The 25,287-nt window shown below is 49.7% G+C and overlaps 1 protein-coding gene across 1 annotated transcript in view; it reads left to right on the top strand.

Annotated features, from left to right (window-relative positions):
• The window catches only part of LOC119962643 (cilia- and flagella-associated protein 53-like), an 82,359-nt gene that overhangs the window by 22,118 nt on the left and 34,954 nt on the right, over window positions 1-25,287 (top strand). The window contains exon 4 of the mRNA XM_038790511.1: window positions 8,084-8,387. Within this exon, the coding sequence (XP_038646439.1) occupies window positions 8,084-8,387 (304 nt within the window). The remainder of the gene's footprint in view (window positions 1-8,083; window positions 8,388-25,287) is intronic.

Below are 25,287 nucleotides of genomic sequence, written 5' to 3'. Positions count from 1 at the left end.
GAGAGAAGTGGAAGGAGGGAGGGTAACTGCTGTCTGCAAGAGAGAGAAAAGAGGATAGCTTGGTGCTCACTCACATCACTGAAATTTTTTTGGGGACCTTTTCAGGTTGAAGACTCTGCCCCTCCCTATGTCCTCCCACTCAATATCCCAGGTGGGAGTGGGACTTTTGTGGGCTGTGGGATCGCTGGACTCTCCTGGGCTGAAGACTCTGCCTCATCTCTGTCCTCCCATCCAGCACCCAAGGAGGGACTATATGGTCTTTAGCCTTGCTGGGGCCCCCTGAACTGAAGATTCTGCCACACCCTCTGTCCTCCCACTCAACCCCAAGGTGGGAGTGGAACCTCTAATGGGCTGTGGGATTGCTGCCCCCCCCCCCGGGCTTAAGACTCCGACTCTAAGACTTCAACACCAAAGGCGGATGTGAGAGTGGGGCTGACCAAGGCTTTTTTGCCACCCCACCATCCTACTGATTCTCATTAACACAGCCAAAGCCACATTGGGGTGATCGTAACTTGTACCCCGATGGCGTCACCATCTTCGCCAGTGGTGGGGCCTTCCAACGCCATCTATTCAGGGGTGGCGGCTTACAACCCCCCCACCACTCCCGTGACCCCATCACCATTCCGCTGCTTACTCGGCAGCTTGGGGTTAAATATTCCGCCCACCCCACCATGACCATCGAGGCATGTGTGCGCACAATGGCCGGGGTCGTCGGCCCCTCAACCATTGCAGAGGTCTCGCACATGTACATCAAGGCTGTGTTTTTCCTTCGGGCTGAGCAGGCAGTCCACCTCGCCATTGAGAAGGGGCTCACGGTGGGTGGGATGTAAGTGGCAGTGGGCCCCCTGAAGGCCACTGCAGAACATATCATACTGATGAACATCCCGCCCTACATCCCCATGGAGCTCCTCCTGCCGCACCTACTGGGGGAGGTTAGATCTGGGATGGCGCTGCTCATGCTCGGCCTGAGGGACCCCTCCCTCCATCACATATACTGGTTCTGGGGGCCAGGTCTTTGTCCGCCTGGCCCAGGAGGAGGTCGTGGAGGAAGAATTTGGGGTCGCAACTGGCACCACTGCCCTCTCTCCCCCCACCAACCCTAAAACTAACCCCACCGTTGGGAGAGGCCCAGGAGCCAGCTCCAAATAACACTGCAGCTACTGGCATGCAGGGGAGGTAGCCTCCGCGTGGCAAAAGACTGCCCAGAAAGGATTGCTGGGAAATGTGCAAACCCATGCATGATCTTCATTTGGTGGTCGCATACGAGCTGTATGTATGTTGTATGTATGTATGTATGTTGTATAATGTAGGGCACTCCCAGATGGCCAGGTGAGCGCAGGGCAAATAAGCATGCCATCTATTACCACCTGGAACTGGGGCAGCCTGGTGATGGTGGAGAAACCTGCTGCCCAGGCATCTTGCTGGACTTGGTCCATGTCAAAGTTGATGTAATTTTCCGCCCGGGCAAACAGAATAGCCGTGACCTGTCAGATGCACCTATGGGCTGTGGTCTGTGAGATATCACAGAGGTCCCCACTCGAGCCCTGGAATGATCCAGAGGACATTGCACAGATGCCGTACCGCCTTTTTGTTGAGGCGGAGCCTCCTACGGTACGCACTGTCCGTCATCTGTTCAAACGACCAGCGACGCCTGTACACCCTGTGCCCTTGCGGGACTCCCCCGCTGGATCCCACCCTGGCCTGATGGGCAGCCGGGTCCGCAAGGTATGTGGAGCGGTCCGGCACATGGGGCAAACCTTGAGCATCTGGAAATGCTGCTGCTGGCGTCTGGCCACCCGCCGAGCTGCAGCACCACTAGGCAAGCGATACATGGTATTAAAAAAAAAGAGGCGGCATGGTAGCACAGTGGTTAACACTGTTACTTCACACTGCCAGGGACCGGGTTCAATTCCTGCCTTGGGTCACTGTGCGGAGTCTACATGTTCGCCTTGTATCTATGTGGGTTTCTTCCGGGTGCTCCGGTTTCCTCCCACAAGTGCTTGTTAGGTGAATTCTCCCTCAGTGTACCCGAGCAGGCGCCAGAGTGTGGAAACTAGGGGCTTTCACAGTAACTTCATTAATGTAAGCCTACTAGTGACACTAATAAAGATTTTTATCGGGTTCGATTCCCCGCTGGGTCACTGTCTGTGCGGAATCTGCACGTTCTCCCCGTGTCTGCATGGGTTTTCTCCGGGTGCTCCAGTTTCCTCCCACAGTCCAAAGACGTGCAGGTTAGGTGGATTAGCCATGCTAAATTGCCCTTAGTGTCCAAAAAGGTTAGAAGGGATTATTGGGTTACGGGGATAGGGTGGAAGTGAAGGCTTAAGTGGGTCGGTGCAAACTCGATGGGCCGAATGGCCTCCTTCTGCACTGTATGTTCTATATGTTCTATTATTTATCTCGCACAGACCAATACTGATTGGGCTCTCAGCTGCAGTGTGCGGAACTATGATGTTCCAGTTTTCACAAAATTCCACATTGGCAAATTCCCCACCATTATCTGTTAGGAATTCCACGAGTGTCCCTAATCCTGTTCCCTCCTATTTCTTCATGACCTTATCGATAATGGTCCATTTGTCCATACCATGTAATACAATGGTCTGGTCAGCATATCAATAAAGTGCAGCAAAAAAAATCCCAACCTTTGTCCCATGCTTTTAAGTCCATTGTCACTAATTGTTAGATTCTCTGGATAATGGTCTCTTTCGATATATTTTATACAAATTTCGCACTGAGCCATGAGCCAATAAGGCTCATTTCGCACTGAGCCATGAGCCAATATTTATTATTAAGCGCTCCAGCATCTTGCAATTAAGCATTCAGTTTTTGTGGCCCCAGATGTGCATAATTGTCTGTACAATTTCCAAATGTTCTTCTTCTTGTCTATTAAATTCCTATTCCCCGAAGACTTCATGAATTATTTGAGAAATGTCTGGCTTGTTTAATGGTAAGCAGTAATGGCAGTCCTGACCTAGTAAAATGTAGATCTACAGTGTTTCCAACAATTATTGCTCTGTCGAATGTCATCTGCATTTTCTTCATCAATGTCCTGCTTAACAGTAGAGCATGTTATTAGAAACCAGGGGCGGAATTCTCCAACTCCCCGCAGGGTCGGGGAATCGACCGGGGCCTCCGTAAATCCCGCCCCCGCCGTGGGCCGAAGTCCCGCCGCTGTCAGGCCTCTCCCGCCGACGTGGGCCCTGGGGTCCTGGGGGCGCGGAGCGATCGGACCCCGGGGTGCCCCCATGGTGGCCTGGCCCGCGATCGGGGTCCACCGATTGGCCGGCGGGCCAGTGCCGTGGGGGCACTCTTTTTCTTCCGCCACGGCCTCCACCATGGCGGAGGCGGAAGAGACCCCCTCCATCGCGCATCCGTCAGTGGTGACGTCAGCGGCCGCTGACGTGCCGGCGCATGCACGGACTCGCGCTGACTGGCGAAGGCCTTTCGGCCAGCCCCGACACTGATCGGCGTGGCGCCAAAGGCTGTTGGCGCCAGTCGGCGGAGCGGGAGCCACTCCAGCGCGGGCCTTGCCCCTAACTCTGCACCTTTTGGGGAGGCCTGATGCCGGAGTGGTTGGCGCCACTCCGCTGCGCTTGGACCCCCCCGCCCCGCCGGGTGGGGGAGAATTTTACCCCACATCTGTAAAGATGAAAAGGTTGATCCAATTATCCAACTACCCTTTTGGAAGACGTCAGCGTGTTGTCATCTCCAAATCTGATGCACATAGAGCTTTCATACATTTTGACCTTCCACCTTACAAATTTTTCTCCCCTGCCTCGCTTTGTCAATCCAACCATAAAAAAAGAAAAAAAACCTCCACATCGGAGGAAAAGAAAATCCCCCACTCCTCCAACCCCCACTCCACCCGTATTCCCAACTACTTCAAAGTGCCAGCACCTCCATCTCCCAGAATCATTCCGTTCAGTTCTCCCCCAGTTTATGTTCCTTGATAAAGTCATTGGCCGCTTCTGGAATCTCAAAGTAGTATTCCTAGCCTTGATTTGTCACCCAAAGCTTTGCTGGGTAGAGCACCCCAAACTTGATCTGCCATCGATATAGCACCGCCTTGGCTTTGTTGAACCCTGCACACCGTTTTGCCAGCTCAGCTCCAACGTCCCGGTATTTTCAAACCATGCTCACCTCCCATTTACAGTTGCGCTTCTCCCTGGCCCAATACAGAATCTTCTTTTTCCATGAACACCACCAGTGGCACCCCCGCTCTAAGCCTCTGCCTCAGAGACCTGTACGCTCTGTCCACTTCAGAGACCTTATCCAACACCCCCTCTGCCACCAAACCCGCCAGCATTCTCAAAACATACCTCGTGGCACTCGCACCTTCCACTCCTTAAGGCAGGCTCACTATCTGTAGATTCTGCCTTCACAATCTATTTCCTGCTTCTCCATCTTTGCAGTCAACATCTTACAAAGTTCTCCTAATAGGCCACCTCCGCCTCCAATACCACCACCACTGTGGTCTGACATCTCAGTCTCAATCTCTCAGATCTGCGACCCCTGCGCCTCCAAACATTTCTCCACCCTCTCCATTGAGCCCTTTAGGGGCGCCACCACCCTTTTGATTTCCTTTGAGCGATCCTCCTGCATCTCCTTCCTCTGCTGGTGGAACTCTTCTTTGACGAAAGCCATCAACTGTTCCATCTGGGGCTTTCCAACTTGCATTCGCCCTTCCCTCGCTGCCATCCTTCTGCTGCACCATAGGTCCCTTCCAACCTTTGGCCAGGTCTTTCACCTTATTCTGCTGGGTTTGGAAACCAACAGACATAACACTCTCCTCCGACCTTCAGCTACACTTTTCTGTCGAAGTTGCACCCAATTTCGGGTAAAAAGAGCTCTTTTCTACGCCTTCAAGCAGGTGCTGCACTATGTGCGACCAGTCACACCATGGCCGCCACCAGAAGTCCATCTTCCTGCTTTATACTCTATCTGTCAAATTTTATCCTGTTCTTTTAACTCAAACTATTTGGGCAGAATTCTCCCATCCAGGATTAGGTCCTGTGGCAGGGACAGGGAGTGTTTCCCACTACAGAGGCCATTGGAAACCACACGTTGCCAGATCTACATAGATACGTAGAAGATAGGAGAAAGAGGTGGCCTTTTGGGCCCTCGAGCCTGTTCTGCCATTTATCACGATCATGGCTGATCATCCAACTCAATAGTCTAATCCTGCTTTCTACCCATAACCTTTGATCCCATTTTCCCCAAGTGCTATATCTAGCTACCTCTTGAATATACTCAATGTTTTAGCATCAACTACTTCCTGTGGTAATGAATTCCACAAGCTCACACTCTTTGAGTGAAGAAATCTCTCCTTATCTCTGTCCAAAATGGTTTACCCTGAATCCTCAGACTGTGACCCTTGGTTCTGGACACACCCACCATCAGGAACATCTTCCCTGCATCTACCCTGTCTAGTCCTGTTCGAATTTTAGAAGTCTTTATGAGATCTCCCCTCATTCTTCTGAACTCCAGCGAGAATAATCCTAACCGAGTCAATCTCTCCTCGTATGACAGTCCCACCATCCCTGGAATCATCCTGGTAAACCTTCGCTGCACTCCTCGAGAGCAAAAACATCCTTCCTCAGAAAAGGAGACCAAAACTGCACATAATACTCCAGGTGTGGCCTCACCAAGGTCCTGTATAATTGCAACAACACATCCCTTCTCCTGTACTCCAAACCTCTCGCAATGAAGGCCAACATACCATTAGCCTTCTTTACCGCCTGCTGCACCTTCAGCGACTGGTGTACAAGGACACCCAGGTCCTCCCGCATACTTCCCTCTCCCAATTTACAACCATTCAGGTAGTAATCTGCCTTCCTGTTTTTGCTTCCAAAGTGAATAACATCACAATTATCCAAATTATACTGCATCTGCCATTGATTTGATCCACTCGCCCAACCTGTCCAGATCATGCTGTAGGATCTCTGCATCCTCGTCACAGTTTACCCTCCCACCCAACTTGGTATCATCTGCAAACTTTGAGATGTTACATTTTGGTCTCTCATCCAAATCATTAACATATATTGTGAGTAGCTGGGGTCCCAGCACCGATCCATGTGGCATCCTACTAGTTACTGCCTGCCAATTTGAAAAGGACCCATTAATTCCTACTCTTTATTTCCTCTCTACCAACCAGTTTTCTATCCACCTCAATACTCTTCCCCCAATCCCATGCACTTTAATCTTGCACAATAATCTCTTCTTTTGTGGGACTTTGTGAAACACCTTCAGAAAGTCCAAATATACCACATTGACTGGCTCCCCCTTGTCAACTGTACGAGTTACATCTTCAGAGAATTCCAATAGATTTGTCAAGCATGATTTCTCCTTCATAGATCCATGCTGACACTGACTGATCCTGCCACTGTTTTCTAAATGTTCCGCTATAAAGTCCTTGATAATGGATTCAAGCATTTTCCCCACTACCGATGTTAGGCTGACTGGTCTGCAATTCCGTATTTTCTCTCTACCTCCCTTTTTGAATATTAAAATGACATTAGCTACCTATCTGCAGGGACTGTTCCAGCGTCTATATACCCGGAAGATGACCACCAATGCATCCACTATTTGCAGCGCCATCTCCTTAAGCACTAGGGGATGCAGATTATCAGGCCATGGGGATTTATTTGCCTTCAATCCCATCAATTTTCCCAGCACCATTTCTCTCCTAATATTGATCTCCCTCAGTTCTTCCCTCTCACTGAGCCTTTCATTCTCCAACATTTCTGGTTTTCTAGAATAAACTGCTTTCTGGTTGGCTCTAGAACGTGCTGCTCCAAATAACTGTCCCTGAAACACTCTATGAACTCATCTTCCAGGCTACATACAATCTGATTTGTCCAATCTACCTGTAGAGATTAAAATCACCCATGTTTATCGCTGTACCTTTCTCACAAGCCCTTGCTGTTTCTTCCTGCATACCCTGACCAACGGTTTATATTAATACCAGGGGACCTATAAAGTACCTCCACAAGTGACTTCGTATCATTGCTATTTCTTACCACTACATTAACTTATATACCTTCCTCTGTTGTACTAATATCATCCTCATTAACAGAGCCAACCCTTCACCTTTTCCTAGCTTCCCGTCTTTCCAAAATGGCATGTCCCCTTTGTCATATTGGAGCCATGCAAATAAAGTTGTAGCTACTTCAACAACACTTCCTAATAAATGCTGTGTACCTTGTATGTGCAATGATTCACACAGCACTGCTGGTGACTTAACTAGAATGAGATTTATTGATTAACAGGTGGAAAGGTAACAAACAGAATACTATACAGGCTAAGTTACTAATTGAGTTTTATGGACTGTCCTGGAACTAACCAATGTACAACTGTCTTGTACGCCAACTGGCGATAGTCGGATGTCACATGACCGATATCTGGCGCCATCAGCTGGTTGGAGGTCGCATTGTTAACTATATACAATATTATTCACAGGCATATCACCACAACAAATGCAACTGAAGACAAATAAATGATCAATTTGTTCTTGTGAGAATAAGGAGGTTTGTCTCCTATGCTCTCTTGTCTTGATTTTGCATGTGATCCTTCTGAAAACCGCTTTGTGGAATGTGCTGTTCTCTATATTTTTGTCTGAAAAATCAGCTGGATGATTGTCACACCAAATATGGGTTGTTTTGGAACTTTGAACACAAAATAATTTCTTATCAGATCCGAAGATCTTCATTATCTCTGCAACTGTTAGCAATGTTTCTTCTTACTAAGGTCAGTCTTGCTGACACGTCCTGTTTGTTGGCTCAGCATAACTGCCAATGTTGTAATAAACACATCCATGATGATGGAAAGGACATGTCAGTTAACAAATTTTGCAAAAGACTGCCTTTTCTGACATGAACAATGCCAAGTAATGGAGGCTTTAAAGTCCATTCTTGTAGTCATCATTGACATGTATTAAAAATCTTTATTGAAAAGTCCAAAATCTTTCATTAAGTCCTGGAACATAACCACTATGTTACCATATTCAAGCTATTTATATCAGCAAGTTTAGATTGTATCATAATGGCATTTCCATCACTCCACCTGTGACTCATAAATATTTCAGGCAGCAGTCTGAGGAGTTGCAGACAAAGCTATCTCATCAGCGTGAGCTAGAATTGGTCAAGGACAGAAAGGCGCAAATAGAGTTCAACAAGAACCTGCAGAATCAGCAGAAGGAAGCGAATCAGATCTATGAAGAGTTATGGGAGAAGGACCGGCTTGCTAAAGAGGAGAGGATAGAAAAAGAAATGAAGGAGCAATATGAGAAACAGCAAGAAGTCCTGGCTGGTCTACAGGAACAAATGGCAGAAAATGATGCTAAACGCATGGATCAGAAACAGCGAGTACAAGAAGAAGCAAAGATTATGGTAAGAAAAGAATATAAAATGACTGAGCAGGATTGCATATTATTTCACCTCTTTATTGGTCTTGTTCTCATCCACCTGAGGTGCCAATTCTCTCATTTACATTTTTTTGTTTTGTATGTCAATTTTCTTTTCTCCACTGGTCCGATAGATGATGGCCTAGAAAATTAGTATGGGCCAATAGGGATTGCAAGGTACCGTCCTTACACCTGAATAATGAGACCCATCATCTTGAAGGCCTCTGGTTTCAAATCTGAGGCCATTGATTCCTTGCTGGATACAGTCATGGTCGTTGGGTGAACTTTGTTGCTTCACATTGGTAGCCATTGTCCAAGTGTGAATCTTTTGTTCGGCTGTTTGGTTGTTGCAAATATCTTCCATTACTTTTGCATGGCCATTCCTTCCCAGCCCTAATCCAAAAGTGATGAGGATAAATCCATCACCACTCCCTACAGTCAGCTAATTCAGTGCAGGTCAGGAATTGAACCTGGTATCTTCTGGATCGAAATAACATTGCTCTTCAGGGTAAACGTAATGATCTTTTGGAGGCGAATTATTTTTTAATATCCTGTGGCCGGAAGATTTTTATTTATTTTTGTTCTTTATTTTAGAACCTCTTTCCTTCCATCCATTTAAAAAAGGAATATGATTCAGCCTTTTGTGTATAAGAAATACATTAATCATGGGCGGCACAGTGGTTAGCACTGCTGCCTCACGGCACTGAGGACTCAGGTTCGCTCCTGGCCCTGGGTCACTATCCGTGTGGAGTTTGCGCATTCTCCCTGTGTCACCCCCATAACCCAAAGATGTGCAGGTTGGTGGATTGGTCATGCTAAATTGGGGGAAAAAACCTAATTGGGTAGTCTAAATTTAAAAAAAAGAAATACATTAACCAAAATAATATAATTATGTTGAATATAATTATGTAGAATTTATATACAATTCTACATAATTATATTCAACATAATTATATTATTTTGGTTACAGCACAGAAACAAACTGCACTGTGTTGGTGCTTATGCCCCCCTAAACCTCTTCACAGGATGTTACTGCAAAGGTTGTCAGAAAGAAGTGCACTTTAATACTGAAAGGAGACTGTTTGTCAGAGATTTTGATCTCCGATTTCGGAGACATGGGTAGAGCAGGGACAGGAATGGTTGTTGCAGGTTCCAGGATTTAGATGTTTCTGTAAGAACAGAGAAGATGGTAAAAGAGGGGGGGGGTGTGGCATTGTTAATCAAGGAAAGTATTACGGCGGTAGAAAGGACGCTTGAGGACTCGTCTACTGAGGTAGTATGGGCCGAAGTTAGGAACAGTAGAGGAGAGGTCACCCTGTTGGGAGTTGTCTATAGACCTCCGAATAGTTCCAGAGATGTAGAGGAAAGGATTGCAAAGATGATTCTCGACAGGAGCGAGAGTAACAGGGTAGTTGTTATGGGGGACTTTAACTTTCCAAATATTGACTGGAAATACTATAGTTCGAGTACTATAGATGGGTCAGTTTTTGTGCAGTGTGTGCAGGAGGGTTTTCTGACACAGTATGTAGACAGGCCAACAAGGGGCGAGGCCACATTGGATTTGGTACTGGGTAATGAACCCGGCCAGGTGTTAGATTTGGATGTAGGTAAGCACTTTGGTGATAGTGATCACAACTCGGTTATGTTTACTTTAGCAATGGGCAGAGATAGGTATATACCGCAAGGCAAGAATTATAGCTGGGGGAAAGGCAATTATGATGCTATTCGGCAAGATTTAGGATGTATAGGATGGGGAAGGAAACTTCAGGGGATGGGTACAATCGAAATGTGGAGCTTTTTCAAGGAACAGCTACTGCGTGTCCTTGATAAGGGGCTGGTTTAGCTCACTCAGCTAAATCGCTGGCTTTTAAAGCAGACCAAGCAGGCCAGCAGCACGGTTCGATTCCCGTACCAGCCTCCCCGGACAGGCGCCGGAATGTGGCGACTAGGGGCTTTTCACAGTAACTTCATTGAAGCCTACTCGTGACAATAAGCGATTTTCATTTTCATTTCATTTTTCATTTCATTTAAGTATGTACCTGTCAGGCAGGGAGGAAGTTGTCGAGCAAGGGAACCGTGGTTTACTAAGGAAGTTGAAGCACTTGTCAAGAGGAAGAAGAAGGCTTATGTTAGGATGAGACATGAAGGCTCAGTTAGGGCACTTGAGAGTTACAAGTTAGCCAGGAAGGACCTAAAGGGAGAGTTAAGAAGAGCGAGGAGAGGACACGAAAAGTCGTTGGCGGATAGGATCAAGGAAAACCCTAAGGCTTTCTATAGGTATATCAGGAACAAAAGAATGACTAGAGTAAGATTAGGGCCAATCAAGGATAGTAGTGGAAAGTTGTGTGTGGAATCAGAGGAGGTAGGGGAAGCGTTAAATGGATATTTTTTGTCAGTGTTTACACTGGAGAAAGACAATGTTGTCGAGGAGAACACTCGGGTTCAGTCGACCAGGCTAGATGGAATTGAGGTTCAAAAGGAGGAGGTGTTAGCAATTTTGGAAAATGTCAAAATAGATAAGTCCCCTGGGCCAGATGGGATTTATCCTAGGATTCTCTGGGAAGCCAGGGAGGAGATTGCAGAGCATTTGTCCTTGATCTTTATGTCGTCTTTGTCGACAGGAATAGTGCCGGAAGACTGGAGGATAGCAAATGTTGTCCCCTTGTTCAAGAAGGGGAGTAGAGACAACCCTGGTAATTATAGACCTGTGAGCCTTACTTCGGTTGTGGGTAAAATGTTGGAAAAGGTTATAAGAGATAGGGTTTATAATCATCTTGAAAAGACCAAGTTGATTAACGATAGTCAACACGGTTTTGTGAAGGGTAGGTCATGCCTCACAAACCTTATTGAGTTTTTTGAGAAGGTGACCAAACAGGTGGATCAGGGTAAAGCTGTTGATGTGGTGTATATGGATTTCAGTAAGGCGTTTGATAAGGTTCCCCACGGTAGGCTATTGCAGAAAATAAGGAAGTATGGAATTGAAGGTGATTTAGCGGTTTGGATCAGTAATTGGCTAGCTGAAAGAAGACAGAGGGTGGTGGTTGATGGCAAATGTTCATCCTGGAGTTCAGTTACTAGTGGTGTACCGCAAGGATCTGTTTTGGGGCCACTGCTGTTTGTCATTTTTATAAATGTCCTGGAAGAGGGTGTAGAAGGATGGGTTAGTAAATTTGCAGATGACACGAAGGTCGGTGGAGTTGTGGATAGTGCTGAAGGATGTTATAGGATACAGAGGGACATAGATAAGCTGCAGAGCTGGGCTGAGAGGTGGCAGATGGAGTTTAATGCGGAAAAGTGTGAGGTGGTTCACTTTGGAAGGAGTAACAGGAATGCAGAGTACTGGGCTAATGGCAAGATTCTTGGTAGTGTAGATGAACAGAGAGATCTCGGCATCCAGGTACATAAATCCCTGAAAGTTGCCACCCAGGTTAATAGGGCTGTTAAGAAGGCATATGGTGTGCTAGCCTTTATAAGCAGGGGGATTGAGTTTCGGAACCACAAGGTCATGCTGCAGCTGTACATAACTTTGGTGCGGCCGCACCTGGAGTACTGCGTGCAGTTCTGGTCACCACATTATAGGAAGGATGTGGAAGCTTTGGAAAGAGTTCAGAGGGGATTTACTAGGATGTTGCCTAGTATGGAGGGAAGGTCTTACGAGGAAAGGCTCAGGGAATTGAGATTGTTTTCGTTAGAGAGGAGAAGGCTGAGAGGTGACTTAATAGAGACATATAAGATAGTCAGAGGGTTAGATAGGGTGGACAGTGAGAGTCTTTTTCCTCGGATGGTGATGACCAACACGAGGGGACATAGCTTTAAATTGAGGGGTGATAGATATAGGACGGATGTCAGAGGCAGTTTCTTTACTCAGAGTAGTAGGGGTGTGGAACGCCCTGCCTGCAACAGTAGTAGACTCGCCAACTTTAAGGGCATTTAAGTGGTCACTGGATAGACATATGGATGAAAATGGAATAGTGTAGGTCAGATAGGCTTCAGATGGTTTCACAGGTCGGCGCAACATCGAGGGCCAAAGGGCCCGTACTGCGCTGTAATGTTCTATGTTCTATGTCCTTCCAACCACAGGGCAGCTAAAATAAAAACAAAATACTGTGGATGCTGGAGATCTGAAATAAAAACAGAAAGTGCTGGAGTTCTGAAAAAGAGTCATATTGTGGACTTAAACAATGGGCACTATTTAACTAAATGGGAACCAAGTTCCTTAGCGAGCGGGTTTAGTCGTGTGTTTCCCGGCGCTCACAGCGTTATAAAACGAGACTCGCGTTTGATAGGGGGCCTCAACGCGAAATGTGGTACATGGCCTCATTTCATGCACTGAGGTGTTCCGCTCGCTGAACCTCCTCAGTGTAGCGAGAGATCGGGGCGCACTCCCCCCTCCCCCCAAGCCTCAATGTGTGGTGGGAGGAATGCCCCCCCCCAACAGCCACACAGGGAACCCTCAGCCTGATTGCACCTGCACAAAGAATGCCAGCCTGTCACCCTGGCAATGTTCCTGCCAACTGGCAATGACACCATGGCAGTGCCAGGCTGGCACTCAAATATCATCATGAACGGCCTCCACTGTGCCTCGAAGCCCTTAGGACAAAATTTATCTTCTGCAACCGGAGAACGCCGTTCATATCTCCCAGGCAAGCCGCAACCCTCGGTGACATGTCTGACCTCCAATTCAAAATAATCTGTCGCCAGGCAGTCAGCGAGATGAAGGCCACAACATCAGCCTCCTGTCCCTCCAGCAGCTACGGCACCTCCAGAGCCCCAAAGATCACCACCATGGGGTCCAGCGTCACCTCGGTCCCACTATCCTTAATAAGGTCTCAAACACCCCCTTCCAGGACCTGGTCTCCATCATTTTGCACCCTCAAAACAAGTGAACATGATTTGTTGGCACCTGCCCACACTTCTCACATCCATCTATTACCCCCGGAAAGAGCCCGAGTCATGTGGATATTGTGCACCACTTTAAACGGAATCAAACACATTCTGGCACAGGAGCAGATTGAGTTCACTCGCCATATTGCCTCATCCCAGAATCCCCATCCTATCTCCCTCCCACTTCTGCTTAATCCTTATGATGCACGATCAATTGCACAAAATACTCAGATTGGTACAACTGTGGCTTTATTACAGTCAGATGTGTGGCCTCCTACTGCTACTGGCGAAATGGCTGATAAGGAGGAGGACACGCATATTTATACGGCTCCTTGTGGGCGGAGCTAGCCGGCAGGGGCTACCGGCGAACCTGTAGTGCAGGTCCTACCTTACATCCCCTAATACAGGTGCACAGTGGTTCACCACATTCAACCCCTGTCAAAAATGAGTCCGGCGGGGGTGGCGTGGAACTATATACAGTTTTGCAAATATTTTACAGTGGGGAGGGGAAGAAAAAAATGTCCATTTTGATCGTCCTGTGCCTGTCAGAGGTTAAGTCGATCCGGTGCTTTGACGGTTCGCTGGGAGCGACATAACGGTGGCGGCGATGTCGGTGCAGGCGATGCTGGTGTCGCCGATGTCGGTGCTGGCGCTGGCCAGTAGTCGGATGACTCCGGGAGCGTGCCGAAATCTTCCTCGTCCTCTAGCGTGGGCAGGGGAAGGAGGGATGAACCTGGTGGGGCTAATTTTGGGAGCGCCGAGGGAGGGGAGGGGAGGGTGGCGCGTGGGTGGGGGAGTGTGTTGGAGTGGAACCTGAGGGAGCCAGGTCCCTAAAGGAGACAGTATCTTGGCAGCTGTCGGGGGACTACACGTAGGCATACTGGGGGTTGGCGTGGAGCAAGTGTACCCTGTCCACCAAGGGGTCCGCCTTGTGGAGCCGGACATGCCTACGTAGAAGGACTGGTCCTGGAGCTGCGAGCCAAGTCGGGAGCGACACCCCGGATGTGGACTTCCTGGGGAAGGTAAAAACACGTTCATGACGTTTGCTATTTGTGGTGGTGCACAGTAGTGACCGGATGGAGTGTAGTGCATCAGGGAGGACCTCCTGCCAGCGAGAGGCTGGGAGGTTCCTGGACCGTAGGGCCAGCTGGACGGCCCTCCATACCGTCCCGTTCTCCCTCTATAACCACTGTAGTGATGTGTACTTGCAGTAGGGGGATGTATGCCTGGACCTGTAATACAGGTTCCTCCGGTAAGCCCCTGCCGGCTACCTCCGCCCACAGGGAGCTGGTGTATAAATATGTGTGTGAGTCACTCAGACACTAGTCTACAGTTGCAGATGGAGGAATAGCATCGCACAGCAATAAGGCCTCTATTGTACTTGTCTCTTGTCTTTGAGTATAATTGTTAGCGCCACACCCTCTCTACCTGCCCATTTCCCCGGGGGTTGTAGCTGGTCGTCCTGCTGGAGGCGATACTCCTGCTGAGCAGGAACTGACTCAGCTCATCGCTCATGAATGAGGATCCCCTGTCACTGTGGATGTAGGCGGGGAAACCGAACAGAGCGAAGATTGTGTTTAGGGCTTTGATGACGGTGGCAGACGTCATATCGGGGCATGGGATGGCGAAGGGGAATCTGGAGTACTCGCCGACCACACTGAGGATATACGTGTTGCGGTCGGTGGAGGGGAGGGTCCCTTTGAAATCCACGCTGAGGCTTTCAAAGGGGCGGGAGGCTTTCACCAGACGCGTGCGGTCTGGCCGGTAGAAGTGCGGCTTGCAATCCGCACAGACCTGGCAGTCTCTGGTGACTGTCCGTACTTCCTCGACGGAGTAGGGCAGATTGCGAGCTTTGACGAGGTGGTACAGTCTTGTGACCCCCGGGTGACAAAGGCTGTTGTGTAGGGCCCGGAGTCGGTCTGCTTGTGCGCTGGCATATGTACCTCGGGATAGGGCGTCTGGGGGCTCGTTGAGTTTGCCGGGGTGATACAAAATCTCATGATTATAGGTGGAGAGCTCAATTCTCCACCGCAAGATTTTATCATTTTTGATCTTGTCCCACTGCATGTTGTTGAACATGAAGTCTACCGAGCGTCGGTCAGTGAGGAGAGTGAATCTCCTGCCGTCCAGGTAATGCCTCCAATGCCGCACAGCTTCAACTATTGCTTGAGCCTCTTTTTCGACAGATGAGTGCTGAATTTCAGAGGCACGGAGGGTGCGGGAAAAGAAAGCCATGGGTCTGCCTGCCTGGTTTAGATTGGCGGCAAGGGCGACATCTGAAGAGTCGCTTTCTACTTGAAAGGGCAGTGTTTCGTCTACTGCGTGCATCCCGGCCTTGTCTATGTCTGCTCTAATACGGGCGAATGCATGTTGTGCCTCGGCCGCGAGGGGGAATTGAGTGGACTGTGTGATTGGCGGGCCTTGTCCACATAGTTTGGGACCCACTGGGCGTAGTAGGAAAAGAACCCCAGGCAGCGCTTGAGGGCCTTGGGGCAGTGGGGGAGGGGAATCTCCATGAGGGGGTGCATGCGGTCGGGATCGGGCTCCAGAAGTCCATTTTGGACTACATAGCCGAGGATGGCTAGGCGGGTCATGCTGAACACACACTTCTCTTTATTATCCGTAAGGTTGAGAAGAGTGGCAGTGCGGAAGAATCCGCTGCTGATCATGGCCGCAGATGGTGACATTATCTAAGTACGGAAACGTGGCCCGCAAACCGTACCGGTCGACCATTCGGTACATCTCCCTTTGGAAGACCGAAACCCCGTTAGTGACGCCGAAGGGAACCCTAAGAAAGTGATAGAGCCGACCGTTCGCCTCGAAGGCAGTGTATGGACGGTCTGATTTCCGGATGGGGAGCTGGTGGTAGGCGGATTTCAGGTCAATTGTCGAGAAGACCCGGTACTGTGCAATTGACCATATCAGTATGCGTGGGAGGGGGTACGCGTCGAGCTGCGTGTACCGATTGATGGTCTGGCTGTAGTCCACGACCATTCTGTGTTTCTCCCCAGTTTTAACCACTAGCACTTGGGCTCTCCAGGGGCTATTGCTGGCCTCGATAATACCCTCCCGAAGCAGCCGCTGGACTTCGGACCTGATGAAGGCCATGTCCTGGGTGCTGTACCGTCTGCTCCTGGTGGCAACGGGTTTGCAATCCGCAGTTAGATTGGCAAAGAGGCAGGGTGGGTCAACCTTGAGGGTCGCAAGGCCGCAAACGGTGAATTTGAGGGTGAGGCTCTGGAGATTGCACTGGAAATCCAGGCCCAGCAATAGTCCAGCGCAGAGGTTGGGAAGGACGTAGAGGCGGAAGCCGGTGAATTCTATGCCCTGGACTGTGAGAGTGACCGTGCAGAACCCTCAGATGGGGACAGAGTGGGATCCAGAGGCCAGGGAGATCCTTTGATTGGTGGGGTGGACCGCGAGGGAGCAGCGCCTTACTGTATCCGGGTGTATGAAGCTTTCGGTGCTCCCCGAGTCCAGCAGGCAAGAGGTCACGTGGCCGTCGATTTTCACCGTTGTGGAAGCGGTGGCCAGGTTGTGTGGACGAGATTGGTCCAGCGTCATCCGGCCCGAACACCATAACCCTTAATCCCTTTATTCTTCAAAAAACTATCTACCTTTACCTTAAAAACATGTAATGAAGGAGCCTCAACTGCTTCACTGGGCAAGGAATTCCATAGATTCACAACCCTTTGGGTGAAGAAGTTCCTCTTAAACTCAGTCCTAAATCTACTTCCCCATATTTTGAGGCTATGCCCCCTAGTTCTGCTTTCACCCGCCAGTGGAAACAACCTGCCCGCATCTATCCTATCTATTCCCTTCATAATTTTATATGTTTATATAAGATCCCCCCTCATCCTTCTAAATTCCAATGAGTACAGTCCCAGTCTACTCAACCTCTCCACGTAATCCAACCCCTTCAGCTCTGGGATTAACCCCCCCTCCCTGCCTCTGCCTTTGCAGCAAAGCCCCAAGTGCTGCCAAATGGCCTCCGTATTTGCAACATGGCCACCATCACAGGACTCCCCGAGAACACGCTGTTCCCTGGGGCAAACGGGAACGGCACCAGTGCCAGTACCAGCAGCCCCAACCCTTTCCAAGAGCCTGCTTCTATCCTCACCCACACAGACTCCCTGTGTCTCCCTGCTCCAATCCTGCACCTTCTCTGCATTCACCGCCCAATAATAGTATTCTTGATTAATAAGGGGATCAGGGGTTATGGGAGAAGGCAGGAGAATGGGGATGAGAAAATATCAGCCATGATTTTTCGGAATCACCCGGGGGACCGGGGGTAATGAGGCGATTCTTGGACGGACTGACCTTCCCAAGAGTGGGGAGGGGGTTGGTGGACAGACTGGGGGCCCTGGTCAGGATCGAAGAGGTATTGGGGGGCATGAAGGTCATACAGTCGGGTAAAGCCCCGGGGCCGGATGGGTATCCGGTGGAGTTTTACAAAACATTTGCCGGGATAGTGGGGCCGGTGCTGGTCAGAGTCTTTAACGAGGCAAGAGACAGTGGGAGTGATGCGCGATCAATAACCACAGAAACAAAGGAGTAGTCTGAATTGAAGGCTTTAATCTACATGCAGTGCGGTCAGCGTAAGTTGAAGGTGCACCTGCATCAGTGACCCAAGGTGTTCGACGGAAGTCAAGCACCCGAGACACTACACGTGTAGTGTCTCCCACCCGCCCTCCTCCTCTAACCTAATAATAAGACCCATTGGGGTGAGCAGGTGAGTGCCTTATTACATTATTATATTTCTTTTTCTTATTTGTTAACCAGAACTAGGTTAAAAAAGACTATAGCAGAGGTATCCAAGTTTGTTTTTTTTTAAACTGAAATTTATACAAAGTAATAAATTAATTAACTAATCAGAGATGGCTGGGCAGGTGATGTGCTGTAGCTGTATGATGTGGGAGCTGGCTGTTCCCCTTGTGAATGGCAATGACCACATCTGCAGCAAGTGTTGGTTGCTGGAAGAACTCCGGCTCAGAGTTGATGATCTGGAATCTGAGCTTCAAACACTGCGGCACATCCGGGAGGGGGAGAGTTACCTGGACACTTTGTTTCAGGAGGCAGTCACACCTGGGAGATTAAGTAATTCACATTCAGTAAGTGATCAGGGACTTCAGAGTGTGACTGTTAGTGAGGCAGGCAGGGGGAACCTGAGTTCAGGAGTGCAGGAGCCTCAGCCCTTGACCTTGTCCAGCAGGTATGAGACTCTTGCTCCCTGTATGGATGAGGAAAAGGGCTCTGGACAGGATGAGCCAGCTGACCACGGTACCATGGTGCAGAAGGCCATTCAAGAGGGGGGAGTAAAAAGACAAGTAGTTGTTATAGGGGATTCTATAATTAGGGGGACAGATAGTATCCTATGCAAGCCGGATCGGGAGTCTCGCATGGTGTGTTGCCTGCCCGGTGCCAGGGTGCGGGACATCTCTGACCGGCTTGAAAGGATATTGGAGCGGGAGGGGGAGGATCCAGTTGTTGTGGTCCACTTTGGGACTAACAACATAGGTAAAGCTAGGGTGGAGGACCTGTTCGGGGACTATCAAGCACTAGGAAGAAAATTGAAATACAGGTCCTCAAGGGTCATAATCTCCGGATTACTGCCCGAGCCACGTGCCAATTGGCATAGGGAAAAGAAAATTAGGGAAGTAAACACGTGGCTAAGGGATTGGTGTGGGAAAGAGGGATTCCACTTCATGGGACATTGGCATCAGTTTTGGAACCGGGGGGATCTGTACCGTTGGGACGGTCTCCACCTGAACCGATCTGGAACCAGTGTTCTAGCGAAGAGAATAAATAGGGTGGTCAGTAGGACTTTAAACTTCTGAGTTGGGGGGAAGGGAAAGTGAAAGCGACAGGGAGCATGGAGTTAAATGGCAAGATACGCAGGAGGATAACATGTAGGCAGGTGGATTTAAGCTTGAGGCAGACTAGGAATTCAACAAAAAGGAAGGATAACTTTGGACATCTTAGGACTTCCAATATCTGTAATGATAAGAAAGTTAGCATTAAGGCACTTTTCCTGAATGCTCGTAGCATTTGTAACAAAGTAGACGAACTAATGGCACAGATCATCGTGAATGATTATGATGTGGTAGGCATCACAGAGACATGGCTGCAGGGGGTTCAGGACTGGCAGTTAAACATCCAAGGATATACAACCTATCGAAAAGACAGGGAGGTGGGCCGAGGGGGTGGGGTTGCCTTGTTAGTTAAGAACAAAATTAAATCTATGGCACTAAACGTCATAGGGTCGGATGATGTGGAGTCTGTGTGGGTAGAATTGAGGAACCACAAAGGCAAAAAAACCATAATGGGAGTTATGTACAGACCTCCTAACAGTGGTCAGGACCAGGGGCGCAACATGTACCGGGAAATAGAAAAGGCATGTCAGAAAGGCAAGGTCACGGTGATCATGGGGGACTTCAATATGCAGGTGGATTGGGTAAATAACGTAGCCAGTGGATCCAAAGAAAAAGAATTCATGGAATGCTTACAAGATGGCTTTTTGGAACAGCTTGTCATGGAGCCCACAAGGGAGCAGGCTATTCTGGACCTAGTGCTATGTAATGAACCAGACTTTATAAAAGATCTTAAAGTAAGGGAACACTTAGGAAGCAGTGATCATAATATGGTTGAGTTCAGTCTGCAGTTTGAAAGAGAGAAGGCAAAATCGGATGTAATGGTGTTACAGTTAAATAAAGGTAATTACGAGGGCATGAGAGAGGAACTGGCGAAAAACAACTGGAAGCAGACCCTAGTGGGGAAGACAGCAGAGCAAAAATGGCAGGAGTTTGTATGCATAATTGAGGACACTGTACAGAGGTTCATCCCCAAGAAAAGAAAGATTATCCGGGGAGGGATTAGACATCCATGGCTGACAAAGGAGGTCAGGAAATGTATCAAAGAAAAAGAGAGATCCTATAAAGTGGCCAAAAGCACTGGGAAATCAGAAGATTGGGAAGGCTACAAAAACAAACAGAGGTTAACAAAGAGACAAATAAGGAAGGAGAGGATCAAATATGAAGGCAGGCTAGCCAGTAATATAAGAAATGATAGTAAAAGTTTCTTTCAATACATAAGAAACAAACGACAAGCCAAAGTAGACATTGGGCCAATTCAAACTGATCCCGGAAGGCTAGTGATGGGAGACGAGGAAATGGCTGGAGAACTTAATAAGTACTTTGCGTCTGTCTTCACAGTGGAAGACATGAGTAATATCCCAAAAATGATAGAGGGTCAGGGGGCTGAGTTGAGTATGGTTGCCATTACAAAAGAGATGGTGCTAAAAAAGCTAAAAGGTCTTAAAATTGACAAATCTCCTGGCCCCGATGGGCTACACCCTAGAGTTCTGAGGGAGGTGGCTGAAGAAATAGCGGAAGCGTTGGTTGAGATCTTTCAAAAATCACTGGAGTCAGGGAAAGTCCCGGACGATTGGAAGATCGCTGTTGTAACCCCCTTGTTCAAGAAAGGATCAAGACAAAAGATGGAAAATTATAGGCCAATTAGCCTAACCTCGGTTGTAGGTAAAATTCTAGAATCGATCGTTAAGGATGAGATTTCTAAATTCTTGGAAGAGCAGGGTCGGATTAGAACAAGTCAACATGGATTTAGTAAGGGGAGGTCGTGCCTGACGAACCTGTTAGAATTCTTTGAGGAGGTGACAAGTAGGTTAGACCAGGGAAACCCAGTGGATGTGGTCTATCTGGATTTCCAAAAGGCCTTTGATAAGGTGCCACACAGGAGGCTGCTGAGTAAGGTGAGGGCCCATGGTGTTCGAGGTGAGCTACTGGCATGGGTTGAGGATTGGCTGTCTGACAGAAGGCAGAGAGTTGGGATAAAAGGTTCTTTTTCGGAATGGCAGCCGGTGACCAGCGGTGTCCCACAGGGTTCAGTGTTGGGGCCGCAGCTGTTCACCATATATATTAATGATCTGGATGAAGGGACTGGGGGCATTCTAGCGAAGTTTGCCGATGATACAAAGTTAGGTGGTCAGGCAGGTAGTGCTGAGGAAGTGGGGAGGCTGCAGAAGGATCTAGACAGTTTGGGAGAGTGGTGCAGGAAATGGCTGATGCAATTCAACGTGAGAAAATGTGAGGTCTTGCACTTTGGAAAAAAGAATCCAAGCATAGACTACTTTCTAAACGGTGAGAAAATTCATAATGCCAAAGTACAAAGGGATCTGGGAGTGCTAGTCGTGGAATCCCTAAAGGTAAACATGCAGGTTGAATCCGTGATTAAGAAAGCGAATGCAATGTTGTCATTTATCTCAAGAGGGTTGGAATATAAAAGCAGCGATGTGCTACTGAGCATAATACATGGCTTAGAAAGGGTGGACGCAAAGAAACTGTTTCCGTTAGGCGAGGAGACGAGGACCCGTGGGCACAGCCTTAGAATTAGAGGGGGTAAATTCAGAACAGAAATGCGGAGACATTTCTTCAGCCAGAGAGTGGTGGGCTTGTGGAATTCATTGCCGCGGAGTGCAGTGGAGGCCGGGACGCTAAATGGCTTCAAGGCAGAGATAGATAAATTCTTGATGTCACGAGGAATTAAGGGCTACGGGGAGAATGCTGGTAGGTGGAGTTAAAATGCCCATCAGCCATGATTGAATGGCGGAGTGGACTCGATGGGGCGAATGGCCTTACTTCCACTCCTATGTCTTATGGTCTTAAGATGTTTCCCCAGCAGCTTGTGTACAGAAAGAGCGATGGCTGCTGGGAAACACGGGTTCTTATACTCCGCCTCACTGGGCGGAGCTACCTTTGTCTTGACCAATGAGAAAGCAACACTTGGGCCAATGAGCAGCGAGCCTTTTCCACCAATAGCAGCTCACACTCCCAGGTACCAGAGTACCTCTAGTCATACTACCACATTCATCCCTTGTTGAGAAAGGAACCGGTGGGGGGGGGGGGGGGGGGGGGGGGTGCTCGTTGAGTGCGGGTGGGACTAGATACTGGTAGTATGACTAGTGATATGGGATTATACCTCTCCAACGGCGGCTGCCCACTGGCCCGTTACTGTATACAGAGATGTGTTATCACACGGCAAATTATTTACAGAGTCAGAAAAAAAGGGTCCATTAAACGTTCAGATCGACTCGATCAGACTATCAGGGGCCTTGGGCGTCCTCTGCGACCTGCGGAGCTTCGTCAGAGATGTTGGAGATGCGGACGTCCATGACTCCGGGAGCAATGATCCGGTCCTCGTGGAGGTCTCCACACCCCTAGACGGAGCTGGTGAGGACCGGGCCGTGGGGGGGTCGTCTAGTCCTCTAGGCGGCGCAGGTGAGGGGGTTGGCGGGCCAGGGAAGGGAGCGCCTGCAGGGAACAGTTGCGGTTGGAGGGGGGGTGGGTGGGGCTGGTGCAGGGGGCGATGGCGGGGATCCGGCGGGCGGCAGGTCCCGTAGAGAGATCATGTCCTGTCGGCCGTCGGGGTACTCCACATACGCATATTGCGGGTTAGCGTGGAGCAGCTGGACCCTTTCAACCAACGGGTCCAATTTGTGCACCCGCACGTGTTTCCGGAGCAGGATGGGCCCGGGGGCAGCCAGCCAGGTCGGGAGCGGGGTCCCTGAGGAAGACTTCCTGGGGAAGACAAGAAGGCGTTCATGAGGCGTTTGATTGGTAGACGTGCAAAGTAGCGACCGGATGGAGTGGAGGGCGTCTGAGAGGACCTCCTGCCAGCGGGAGACTGGGAGGTTTCTGGACCGTAGGGCCAGTAGGACGGTCTTCCAGACCATGCCGTTCTCCCTCTCGACCTGTCTGTTACCCCGGGGGTTATAACTGGTCGTCCTGCTTGAGGCAATGCCCTTGCTGAGCAGGAATTGATGCAGTTCGTCACTCATAAAGGAAGACCCCCTATCGCTGTATATGTAAGCGGGGAATCCGAACAGGGAGAAAATGCTGTGGAGGGCTTTTATGATGGTGGGTGTGGTCATGTCGGGGCAGGGGATGGCGAACGGGAAGCGGGAGTACTCGTCAATCACGTTGAGGAAGTACGTGTTGCAGTTGGTAGAGGGGAGGGGACCTTTGAAGTCCATGCTGAGGCGTTCAAAGGGACAGGAAGCCTTTATCAGATGCGCTTTTTCAGGGTGGTAGAAGTGCGGCTTGCACTCCGCGCAGATGTGGCAGTTCCTCGTGATTGTCCTGACCTCCTCGATGGAGTAGGGCAGGTTGCGGGTCTTTACAAAATGAAAGAAGCGGGTGACCCCCGGGTGGCAGAGGTCCACGTGGAGGGCTCGGAGGCGGTCCACTTGTGCGTTGACACAGGTGCCACGGGACAGGGCATCGGGAGGCTCGTTCAGCTTCTCAGGACGATACATGATTTTGTAGATGTAGGTGGATAACTCGATCCTCCACCGCAAGATCTTGTCGTTTTTTATCTTGCCCCTCTGTGCATTGTCAAACATGAAAGCCACCGACCGTTGGTCTGTGAGGACGGTGAACCTCCTGCCGGCCAGATAATGCCTCCAGTGTCACACAGCTTCTACTATGGCCTGTACTTCCTTCTCGACCGAGGAGTGGCGGATTTCGGAAGCATGGAGGGCACGGGAGAAGAAGGCCACGGGTCTGCCCGCTTGGTTGAGGGTGGCTGCCAGAGCTACGTCGGACGCGTCGCTCTCGACCTGGAAGGGGAGGGACTAGTCGATAGCGCAAAGGCCACGATGCGCACTATCCGCTTTGATGTGGCTGAAGGCCTGGCGGGCCTCCGTCGACAGGGGGAATGTGGCTGTTTGGATGAGGGGACGGGCTTTGTCGGCGTAGTTGGGGACCCACTGGCCGTAATACGAGAAGAAACCGAGGCAGCCCCTCAGGGCCTTGGGGCAGTGGGGGAGGGGGAGCTCCATCAGAGGGCGCATGCGTTCCGGGTCGGGGCCTATCACTCCATTTCCCACTACGTAGCCGAGGATGGCTAGACGGTCGGTGCTAAACACGTATTTGTCCTTGTTATAAGTCAAATTCAGGAGGAATTTGTGGAGATTGGTGTCGTGGTCCTGCTAATCGTGGCCGCAGATGGTGACATTATCGAGATACGGGAAAGTTGCCCATAAACCGTATCGGTCGACCATTCGGTTCATCTCTCTTTGGAAGACCGAGACCCTGTTTGTGACACCGAAGGGAACCCTTAAAAAGTGGTAGAGCCGCCCGTCTGCTTCGAACGCAGTGTACTTGCGATCGCTCGCGCGGATGAGGAGCTGGTGGTAGGCGGACTTGAGGTCCACCGTGGAGAAGACCTTGTACTGTGCGATCCTGTTGACCAGGTCGGATATACGGGGGAGAGGGTACGCGTCCAGCTGTGTAAACCTGTTGATGGTCTGACTGTAGTCTATGACCATCCTATTCTTTACCACCAGAACTTGTGCTCGCCAGGAGCTGTTAGTAGCCTCGATGACCCCTTCACTCATAAGCCGTTGGACCTCGGACCTGATGAAGACCCGGTCCTGGGCACTGTACCGTCTGCTCCTGGTGGTGACAGGTTTGCAATCCGGGGTGAGGTTTGCAAACAAGGATGGGGGATCGACCTTGAGGGTCGCGAGGCTGCAGACAGTGAGGGGAGGCAGAGGGCTGCCGAATTTAAATGTTAGGCTCTGGAGGTTACACTGGAAGTCTAACCCCAGGAGTGCGGTCGCGCAGAGGTGGGGGAGGAAGTAGAGTCTGTAATATTTAAACTCCCTCCCCTGGACTGTGAGGTCCGCTATACAAAACCCTGTGATCTCCACTGAATGGGAGCCAGAGGCCAGGGCGATTTTTTTCCTTTACCAGATAGACAGGGCGAGCGCAGTGTCTTACCGTGGTAGGGTGTACGGAACTCTCCGTGCTCCTGGAGTCCAGTAGGCAGGTCGTTTCGTGCCCGTTGAGCAGGACCTTCGTTGTTGCCGTAGAGAGGGTGCGGGGTCGAGACTGGTCCAGAGTGACTGAGTCGTGGCAGATAGTCGGAGTCATCATCGGGCGGTGCGTAGTTACCCGCGGGGTCCTCGGAGCCGATCCAAGATG

This window comes from Scyliorhinus canicula, chromosome 3, assembly GCF_902713615.1.
Source record: "Scyliorhinus canicula chromosome 3, sScyCan1.1, whole genome shotgun sequence".
Lineage (NCBI taxonomy): Eukaryota > Metazoa > Chordata > Chondrichthyes > Carcharhiniformes > Scyliorhinidae > Scyliorhinus > Scyliorhinus canicula.
The sequence above is the reverse complement of the archived record's forward strand: the minus strand, read 5'-3'. Positions and strand labels throughout refer to the sequence as shown.